Consider the following 11,418-nt stretch of genomic DNA (forward strand, 5'->3'; position numbering starts at 1 on the left):
GTCTTTAAAGTAAGCAAAAGATATATTTAAATTAAACTCCCTAATTATGTGAAGTCACCCAGTTTGAGGTTTTGACGGCAACGTGAGCGTACGCCGGAATGCAAACCCACGTGAACGAATTGGAATAATCGCGAAAGACATGCGAGAGTGCAAATTTGGAGATGACGGTTCCGTCAACGTCTTCGTTGTAGATCTTAAGGACGAAGACGGCTGTGAAAACGTTATGTAAAAAAGCTATTTCGCGTTATTGAAATATTTTCGTGGTTATTCCAAGTCTTTCAGCATGCCCGCGAACTTTCCTCTATATAACCTCAAATTTTTTGCCAGGACGAGAATGTGTCAGAAATGTATCAAATTATAATAAAACGCACGTGGACGTGCGGGGCGTTCAAACCCTTTCTTTTTTTGTTCATCAAATCCATTGCATTGTCGTCAATGTTCTCGTAGCCGTCGTTGTCATCCTCGTTTAAGTTCTCTAGCAACTTGGCAAGCCGCCGTGCAGTTATTTGTCAATCACAACCAGGTCAGGCCTGTTGCGTTCAATCTGGTTATCCGTTTGTATGTCATGACCCCAAAGAATAATTAATCTCATGAGACTCCTGAACGATTCCAGGAACGTGCTCATGTCATTTGCCAGCATATTCCAAGCCACGGACAGCTTTTCCGTGCCACATTGTTACATCTACCTTTACGTTTTCTCAAAGCCTGTATTAAACAATTATTCGCGTTGATCGCAAAGGAGTAAGCCAGGCAATACGAAGCCCGTCTTGACTTCTCTTGCCTCTTGTAAAAGGGTTGTCAGTTTCAAAAGTGATGACTGTGAAGCTAGTGAGTGCGTTATCATCGTTTTCGCCGAATTGATTGAAGTTGGGGAAGACAAAAATGGGATGGCATAAATTCCTTTTATACACCTAAGAAATAGGCAATTTAGCAATCTACAGTTTGACTTTTAATCTTTAGGGTTTCTGTCGAGATTTGACTCATTTATCAAAAAAAGACAGCAAAGTTGACGCGGGTCGCAAAACTGACCGCGAGGCTAACTAAAAGCAGTTCCACCTGTGATTCGTGTTGACGATGGTGACAAGAGAAGAGTGCATTACACGGGTAGGTAACTTGTTATCATGTTGAATTACAGTGCATGGAAAAGTAACCCAGTATTAAAAACCGAGTACTTAGGCGGTCGATCCACAGTTGCATGTGACAGAGTGGTTTAAGCGTTATTCATCTGCGCGGAAGTTAAAGCTTAATTACCGTCAATTAGTGGCAATAAAGTCTTGGCCGGACGCTTACCCATTTAGGTTGGTTTTCTTACTCATTTCCAGGGTTCGAACTCTTTTAAGCACTTCAAATTCCATGATCTTCTCTAGCTTTCCGTGACCTTAAGTTTAGCTGTCAAGGAAGGAAATTCTCCAAACTATCCTTATTTTAGGAGATTACTCAAATCAAATTTGAATAAACAACAACAACTTTTCGCCCAACTCCGTGTTTTCAAAACTTTTGAAAGTGGAAGTTCCGTTGTGGTAAGTGAGTTAGGGCTAGGGGGGTTAACCCTTACCCCCCTGGGAAGACTCCGGTGGCATTTTGAAGCTGCTTAGTTTATGATGTTCGAGACTTGTTTTCAGACCCATTAATGCGTAAGAGCACAAGCTACTTTTGCCACTGATTGTAGATCGGAATAGTTTAAGAACATCTTAAGAACGTTTTCAGCCTCCCATCGCATAAATATATAACATCGTTTAGCCTAAGCTCCAAAATTATACGTTCTTACATATTTTAAAAAAAAGAGGATATATCAAATGAAGAAGGCTTGTGCCAGTAGAGTGAGCATATCTATAATATGTTTTGGCCTTTAAACATACCATTAGTTTTCCACGTCGTTTTTTTTTCGTCCGGGGCGGTCTTTCTTAGTTCCCGTAAGGCAGTCCTCCTATACCAATCTATAAATGGCAGAACCATTAGTTCCGGGGCGGCCCTTTTATATTGGAAATCTGCCTCCAGTGATGACTTCCAACACAGTCTCAAATTGTGGTGGTGAAGATTATATTCCCGGTCGAATAATCAATAGAACGTTTTCACATGACGTCACGGCGGCCATGTTGGTATCCCAAAACAAAGAAATGGCGGCCATGATGGTGTAACAAACTAATCTTCCGGGAATTGAACAAATACTTTCTTTTGTTTCAGAAAGCCAATATGGCTGCCGGTGGATGTGAGTGAAAACGCTCTAAGGCTCTAAGGTGGCGTGTCTATCCCTATGTAGCCAAAACGCTCACACATATGGCAAAAACTCTCACCCTATGAGATCTAATTGTCTATTCAACCAGTTTCCGAGATTTAGTTCCGTTGAGACAGACCCTGATATGAACATTTAAATGGAAACTTGAAATCAGTTGTGTTTTAATAAAATAACGTGACAATCAGAACTCTGTTATGGACAATTCGATCAAATGCAACTAAGTATTTATTTGTCAACATTTCGTTTCTTGTTTATCCTTAAATGAATGCTGATTAATAAGCAATTAACAATGTTCTCCTTACTTATGAATTGACTAAAGTCGCTTCGCATGATTTTTACAATTTTGAAACCACCCACGGACTGAAGGTTATTAGCTGTTATACTAAAATCGTCTTCAGAGCATTTGTGGAACTGCAAGAGAAGGCAAAATAGAACTGAGTTGATCATCACCTTCATCTTGTCATTATACCGTATTTCTGTCTAGCTGAGTTTATCGTACGGGATTTAAACTTGAAAATCGTCTAAATATTTCTAAGCTTTTCATTACCGTCAGGTTGCTCAAATTATGAAAAGAGGCTTCATCTTGGGCTCTTTCAGCTTAAATAGAACGAAAACGCACACAAGACTGCGATGGGATACATTCATCGTCAGACAGTGAACCGTTCAATTACAATGTCTAATCTAAAATGAAAGGCTACTAGGTGAACGTCGGGGAAGGCACAGTGGCCTCATGGTTAGAGTGCTCGACTCCGGATCGAGTAGTCCGGGTTCGGGTTCTGACCGGGGACATTATGTTGTGGTCTTGGGCAAGACACTTTACTCTCACGGTGCCTTTCTCCACCCAGGTGTATAAATGGGTACCGGCAAAATGCTGAGGGTAGCCCTGCGATGGATTAGCATCCCATCCAGGGGGAAGTATAAATACTCCTAGTAGCTTCATGCTAAGGAAACCGGAGATAAGCGCCGGCCTGATGGGCCTCCTGGCTCGTAAGCAGTGATTTTACCTTTACCAAAGGTAAACGAGGAATTACACTGATTATCTCACTTACGGAAGCATGAAACACGGAGTACGCTAATGTGGAGATTCCTTTTTGCTGGAATTTCAAAACTATCTCACTTAATCGTGCGGTCGGTTGAAACAGTTTACAGCTGTTTCGAGATAGGTTGTCCAAAAGAAGCAAAAAGGGTACGTGACAATGCCGAAAGGCATTATGATAAACTGTCAGTTTGAATCAGTGAAAACATGACGGCAATGCTATCGAAAACGTCACCTAGATATGCATGCTCATGCTATGTTACTGACATTTAGTGAGTTTTAAAATTCAGTCAAATGATTAAGGCCATGAATTAGTAACAAAGGGTTAGGATTCACATAAAGGCATGATTCTGACGACTTTTATCTCTCTTATTTTATGTCATGTTTTGCAGAGAAAGTCCGAGAAATGTACCAAAAATCGTGGCGCACGTGCAGAACCAAGACTTGTTTTTGGTTTTGGTAGCGTGACCGCGACGGGAGAGAGCTTCAACCTGAGCCTGCACGTACTGCCTCTTCAAAAACTCTTTCATCCAAACAGCTCGCCACTGTAGGTCTTCACTCGGCGGTCGTGGCATCTTCGATTCTAGGCGTTCAATACTAGTTGAATTTATTTTATTGAATATCTCTACCTTTCGGCATTGTCGCGAACGTTCTTACTCTTCTTTTGGACAAAACAGCTGTTTTCAGTGTTTGTAAGCGCGGTGTGCTTTCTATTTTTCTCAAAAGCCAGAGTATGAATCATTTTTGAACTTCAAAAATCGATAAATGATTTATCGATAAAAGATTTTTTGGTGGTCAGGTACTCTTTGTACAAAATTTGAACTGACTTGAATCCCCAACGGGAATTAGGTTGAAGAAGGCGATCAAAACATATTATATGGTAGACCGGTGTGATTATTATCGTGACCGGTATGGACACAAAGTGTAATAGGTTGCAGACTAAGTTAATAGAGCACAAGCAAACTTAATAAAATGAACGCAAATTTAATAGGCCATTTCCGAGTTCTGGCCTGCATCATCTGCAAAGCGAGTCTAAGTGCGAAGTTTTTGTTATGAAAATTAGTTTTCATTCATATGTAGAGTAGAACTAATTACCATCACAAAAACTTCGCACTTAGACTCGCTTTGAAGAGGAAGCAGACTTGAACTCGGAAATGGCCTATTAACGACACCCGAACCTAATGACCGAGAGACGTGAAAACTTTAAACTTTTTGCATACAAATCATTAATAACGAACACGGATACACGGGTCAGACAACAAAGACAGACAATTTTTTTAAGAATCAGACGTTACGCACTTATGCTAATAAACGCAATAAACTGCTCGAAATCGTAACAAAATGACTAAGACAGGGCCGTAGCCAGATAAAAGTTATGACTGAGGCAATGTCGATGGTTAAATTTCCTTCGTAGGTATTTAGGTGTTTATGATGAATACATTTTGAAGGCAACACTGGAATCACGCTTTATTAAAAAAAATCACCAAAAAATGACTGAGGCACTGAAGTGCCTCGGTTTGCCTCATACTGGCTACTGCCATGTAATACTTAAATAAAATTGAAACAAATATAATAAAATTGTTTCTCACTTGAGAATATAAACAAGTTAAAAACTTGTAGAAGTGTATTTGTTGCAGATTTTAGGGCTGTAACCATTTTTAAACGTTTTTAACTTGTTCATATTGTTAAGTGAGAAAATATTTTGTAATATTTGTTTCAATTTTATTGAAGTACCAGCCATTTTATAAAATGAGCTTATTATGTTGACAGCATCTCGCTAAGTTTGCAAGCTCTGCCTTTGACAAAGTTTGAATGCATGTTATTAAGTTGGCACACGTTTCATATCTCATGTACATACTACGTCCACGCCGACCACGGAATAGATCTAAGGTCTGAAAGCAAACAAAGTAATTTTATAATTTAAGACTTTCCAAGCATTAACCCAAAAAGACGCTAAATAGTAGGAATAGATAATTCTGCAATGCATTCTCGATCATCTTGAACAAAAACTATTTGAAACCCTCTTTTAAATAATTTTGGTCCGAAAATGAGGCTGGAAATACGCCTGTGTCTGGAGGCTCCGGCCATACTTTGCGTAAATTTGCTTTGAAAAAACGATTTAAAGAAGATTCTGTTGGACCAGCAAGATGGCAAATTGTACCAAAGGAAAACTAACTCACCAAAATTTTCTTGATCCATCCAGAGATTTATTTGTTCGTCGTTTTCTTGTGCAGGCCGGCGGTTTGCTTCGGGAACACCTGGAAAACTCGTGCTTTGGCGTTCTGCTACGAAGATCCTTATCCCGTAGGGCAAAGCCATGCACATTGCAACAAAGCACACTGAAGAACAAAAAGCAGTGGAAGCGATTTCCAACACGGTCGCCATCCCCAGAATTTCTGTCCCTGCTGAAGAAATTGCGTAGACGAAATATAAATTTCTCAGTGCTTCAGCACATTCAAAATAGAGACTCCGACTTTCATTTTCTTAAAAAAAGCTAAAACTATTTTTTTTAAGATCATTACATGTAATTAGAGATATCTCAAAATTCTCCTGGTGAATTGGCGTAACTTTACGAAATTTCAGTGTCATCTGTTGTTGGCATTCTTGCATTCCAAGTTGAGTTAGCACGGTTTCCCAATACGCTATCCATAACGTTGAAAGGTTTGTCGACAAAGTTGTTGTGGATGCTTAGAAAAGTGAAAAAGGCGCTTTACAAACTTACCATCACTGATCAGAGATATAAACAAGGCAAAAATAAAAAGTAACGACGCCTGAGTGAATATGTTGGACTTGCACATCTTTGATACTTTTGCTTCCCTGTGGACAGATGAAACTCACGCTTGAGTGAGTTCAAAAGTAATAATTATTCATACGAATGAGGTCAATTGCAACTCGGTTCTTCGGACCAAGAATAGCTATTTTATAATAATTGGTTCTCGAAATGAAAATTACTTGTTTAGTGTATTTCCTCTCACCGTTATATCCCTTAAAACTCTTGTTTTCAAAAGCTGTTTGTAAGTGATATTGAAATGCGAAATATACTTTCATTGTTTATTTCATTTTATCATAGTTAGTACAGTTAGTATCATAGTTAATCATCATAGTTAGTATCATAGTTAGTATCATAGTTAATGCGACTAGTTAGTTCAGGTCGTTAACGCGTGCTAAGTGGATTGTTGTGCGATTGCTGCGGGCATTATCAGTTTATATTACCCACTTAACCGTGAAGACTAAATTTAGCCCCTGCACGAAATGTTCCTTTTGCCAAATTTAACTTAGTAGATCAGAACTTCTTTATTGCAAAATTCTGGGTGCTCTCTGGTTCTTTTCCGAAAAAAAAAAAAAAAAACGAAATTGTCACGACACATAAATTACACTGGCGCATCGAAGTGTCAACTGCTTTATAAAGGAGCTGTATCACGGATTACGCGCATGTGCAGTTGCGCTATACAAACTTGAAAAAAACTGGTGCGCTTTTTCAAGTTCCACGGCTGTGTTATATATCTTCGATATCTAAATCATCATTGCTTAGTTCGGTCTTTAAGTCTGTCATTTACATTAAAAAGGATTTAAAAGCATTTCTTCGTTTTTATTTTTGTAATACTCGGGTTGCTTTTACCATGTGTAAGACTAAATGGTTATGTGTGGTCATGGTGGGCATCGTCCCGAAAGCGGGCGAAAACGGATGTATGCCTCAAAAAAGCAGTGTAACGTCGTTTGGCAGAGAGGACATCGAAGGATATCTTTAATTATTAAATTCTCAACCTCGGATAATGCATTTCGCGTGCTCTGATTGGTTCACTCAAGCTCGGTTATTTAACAATTATTCCATAAGCGCGCGTTGGATATGAGATGGTAAATAGCCAACGAGGCGCGTAGCGCCGAGTTGGCTATAACCAGTCTCATATCCAACAAGCGCGAATGGAATAATTGTTTTATTAAATTCCTTCAACTCCAAAAATTTGGAAGTATGAAATACGAGCGGAAAAAGCGAGGAAATCCGAGCGAAATCGAAAAATCTTGATGAGAACTGATGCGATGTTGTGTAATACCTTGTTGTCGGACAGACGCAGGCTCATTACAAAAAAACTTCTTGCCTTTTCGCGTACTTCTAAACGTCGGAATTGATCCAAACTTTCAAAAAAAAAAGTTTTTTTTCTCCTTTTTGGCTTTATTCAAAGAGAAATTTGGCATTCCGACGAAAACATTTTTTAGTTTAGCAACGCTTAACGCAATCATTTACCATATAAGGTCAAACCAAGGTATATGAGCTGATAACCGAGATTGAGTGAACCAATCAGAGCACGCGAAATGCATTATCCGAGGTTGAGAATTTAATAACAGCTCATATACCTTGGTTTGACCATATATGGTAAATGATTGCGTTAAGCGTTGCTAAAATAAAAATGTTTTCGCCGAAATGCGAAATTACTCTTTGAATAAAGCCAAAAAGGAGAAAAAAAAAACTTTTTTTGTGGAAAGTTTGGATCAATTCCGACGTTTAGAAGTACGCGAAAAGGCAAGAAATGTTTTTGTGATGAGCCTGCGTCTGTCTGACAACAAGGTATTACACAACATCGCATCAGTTCTCATCAAGTTTTTTTCGATTTCGCTCGGATTTGCTCACTTTTTCCGCTCGTATTTCGTACTTCTAAATTTTTGGAGTTGAAAGAATTTAATAAAACAATTATTCCATTCGCGCTTGTTGGATATGAGATTGGTTATAGCCAACTCGGCGCTACGCGTCTCGTTGGCTATTTACCATCTCATATCCAACGCGCGCTTATGGAATAATTGTTAAATAGTATTGTTTATTCCTCTTGGGTGTCGGAAAGGATAAATGGTGATTTGTAATCACTTCTGGGACGTTAAGCGTTAAGTTCTGCTCTTAAAATAAACAACTCACAGATAAACAAGAGAAATTCTGCCCTTAAAGCATGGATGTTTAAGACGTGAAGGACTTCAATTCTATTATTAAAGACAATATTCAATATCTGATTTCGTTTAGAAAACGCCTGCTGTTTTAATTTTCTAAAATGTTTCCAATAGGGAAAACAGGAAATAGAAACAAAAAAGGCTCTTGAAAGCTCAACAATAAAACTCGAAGCCTATTCACGGAAGGCGGATATTCAGTAGCTATAAGATTTGACATGAGAAGAGTAACTCCGGAATATCAGATAATGATTCTATTTCTTCTGATAAAAGCTTACTTAAAAAATTGTTTTAGGGAATTTATATTATTAAATTGGCGGAGTTTCCTTGTATAAACCAACGTCTGCGAAGGTCCTCACTGGGGCCGTGAAAGCAGGAAAATTCTATTTTCTTTTCCGCCTGTTTTAAGTGATTTTTGTAAACTACGTATTGCCGGTTTTCACCGTCACACCATCATCAAAACCATTCAACAAATAAAGTCAAGAATCAAAGAGATAAAAGAAGATGTTTTGTGCGGGAGATATTCGAAGAAATGTTTTACTCAAATTTATAAGGCTTTGTATGGAGACGCTATGTCTGTGTCCCTCTCAGGGGCACAAATATGGCGGCCGGAAGCTGACAAAAACATATGTCATCGAGTTTTGCTATAAAAAGCCAGTAGTCGTCTTCTCAGGGCTCATAAACATCTATTTGAGTATACAAGGACTGATCTAAGCGGATAAGTCACTTTTTAACCTACGTGATAGTTTTAATATCGTGTCACGCAAAAGCTTAGAAGGTCTTAGAAATTCAATCTTGCTTTTCCCAAGACGAAAAACCCTATCAAACTGAAAATTTGTGAAAAGACAAGCCTTCAGCTGTTCTAATAACTAACTAAACTAAAATCTCAAAAGGACTGATAATTCCTTATTTTTTAGTTTTTTGACCACATGAAAACGTGAGAATCTTTCGTCTTCTAGAGTATTCCCTTGGTCAAGTTCTTGATATTCGCTGGGTCTTTGATAATTTAGCCACAAACGAAAAAAACACACACACATTGGCAACTAAATTACTTGCATAACTGTATCGCTTTTGCAATGCACCTGTCGTAAATTCCGACCGAACGTATGAAAGTTTGAACTTCCATAACTGCCAGCAGGGTTGTGGCAAGCATGAAAGTGTCGTTGAAATTTTTAGCTAATCGAATGACCGTGCCAAAGTGCAGCAACATTTTGACAAATTAATTATCTGAGACACAGATTTTCCGAAAAACCATTCTGTGATAGTCTTGATCAATCAAGATTTCTCGGTTTCTATTTCAGTCGTAATCATGAACATTTTGAGAATTTCGCTCGAACTTAGAAGGAACAGCCCGGCAGGAAGTCCCTTAAAGTGCTTGGAGGCCGCTCAGGTTGATAAAAATATCAAAAGGTAGTAAAGATATCCAAAGTCATGCGAAGTCTGTACGCTTTTTCTGTGTTGCTTTGTATACAAACGATTTTCAAGTCAATTTAGGTCATGCCAACAGATATGAGATCATACTTTGAAACGGTTAAAACGCTGACGCTTTTAATTAATAACGCATAGATATAATGCTCTTCTTAAGGGTTGGCATAAATTCCCTTTAAATGCCTAAGAAATGTGCAATTAAGCAATCCAGTCTAATGTTGTCTTTAGGGTTCCTGTCGAGTTCTGACTCATTTATCAAAAAAAACAGCAAAGTTGACTCGGTCGAAAACTGACCATGAAAAACGAAAAGAAGTTCTACCCGTGATTCCAGTTCACGAAGGTGACAGGAGAAGAGTGCTTTACACGGATAGGTAACTTGTTATCATGATGAGTTGTAGAAAAAAATAACCCACCGACACTGCCGATTCCCCGCTTAAGACTTACGATAAGAAGGTAGCATCTTACAGTTTATCAGTCTCGCTGAAGCTGTGAACGAGGTTAAAATCTGTGCGAGAAAACATTGCCGGCTATTTTTACTCGAATCAATAGCAAATCGATAAAGCCGGTCAGTAAGTATTCAAAAAGTACTTAAGCGGTTTCACAGGACCCTTTCTCCATCCACAGTTGCACGCGACAATGAGTGTAAGGGTGATTCATCCGAGTGAGCTACGCAGGAATGAAAGGTTAACTACAATCAGTGGCAAAAGCCTTGGGACGCCCACCCTCTTGGGTTGGTTTTCTTGTTTAGTTCATGAATAATTGCCCCCTCTCCCTCAGAACAATGACGCAATTCGTGAACCTATTTTAATATTGATGAGTTGGGGGGGGGGGGGGGGGGGGGGGACTTCTATTTTTGGTTTACATGCATATTTCGACTTCATTATTTTTTGTCTTGACATAAATATCTCGTTATTGCAGACACTTTATGAATTTAGACATAAAGAGCAAAAAAAAAAAAAAAAAAACCCAAAAAAACAAAACAAAAACAAAACAAAAAACAGCTCCGTGAATATTGGCCAGAATTGGTCTTACCTTCATCTAAGTAAATTTCAAATTAATTAATGCTGCATATTGACTTGTACCGCAGCCCATTGCTGACTGGTACTGCAGACATTCTACACCCATTACTGACTTGTGTCGGAGAAATTCTGCAGTCCACTATTGACTGGTATACTGCAGACACTGTGGTCATTACTACAGAAATATTGCAGTCCATTACTGAATGGTGCTATAGAAAACATGGCCTAATGTTTTAAAAATACACCGTTTTAAAGGCTAAAACAGAGAAAATATCTGAAGGTTTCAAGCAGAAAGTATGAGAAGGCCATTTTTTGCAAACTAATGAGCACAAAAGTAAACAAAAAGCTCCCAATTTTGCGGAAATGGCCACTCTGGAAAACCACAAAATAGTTCCGAAGGCGTTGTCATGAATTTTCTACACAATTTACATCTTGAAAAACTTGCAATGAACGCTGCGAAATGATCGCAATGAGCTGAAGCAGTATTTTCAAATGACCTCAGTTCCGTACTATCTTCGGTTGTTCTTGCTTAAGAAAAGAGCGACAAACAAACATCACAACGAAGGCTGAGAATATCTATCATTGTTTTTGGCCGTAAAGACCATTAGGTTTTCGCTTTATTCGTCGGAGTGGCCTTTTTTAATTCCCTTCAGACAGACCCTCATATGCAAATCTAAATGGCACCCTGAAATTGTATTTTGGAAAATAACAAAGCAACGTCAGTCCCCAGTTGTTCAAACAATGGATAGCGCTATCCACCCGGGATA

At 38.7% G+C, this 11,418-nt stretch overlaps 1 protein-coding gene across 1 annotated transcript in view; it reads left to right on the forward strand.

Annotated features, from left to right (window-relative positions):
* The window catches only part of LOC138001000 (uncharacterized), a 41,883-nt gene that overhangs the window by 18,344 nt on the left and 12,121 nt on the right, over positions 1-11,418 (forward strand). The window contains exon 6 of the mRNA XM_068847670.1: positions 9,861-10,003. Coding sequence (XP_068703771.1) covers positions 9,861-10,003 — 143 coding nt within the window. The remainder of the gene's footprint in view (positions 1-9,860; positions 10,004-11,418) is intronic.

The sequence above is a fragment of the Montipora foliosa genome, chromosome 4 (genome assembly GCF_036669935.1).
Source record: "Montipora foliosa isolate CH-2021 chromosome 4, ASM3666993v2, whole genome shotgun sequence".
In the NCBI taxonomy this organism is placed as follows: Eukaryota; Metazoa; Cnidaria; class Anthozoa; order Scleractinia; family Acroporidae; genus Montipora; species Montipora foliosa.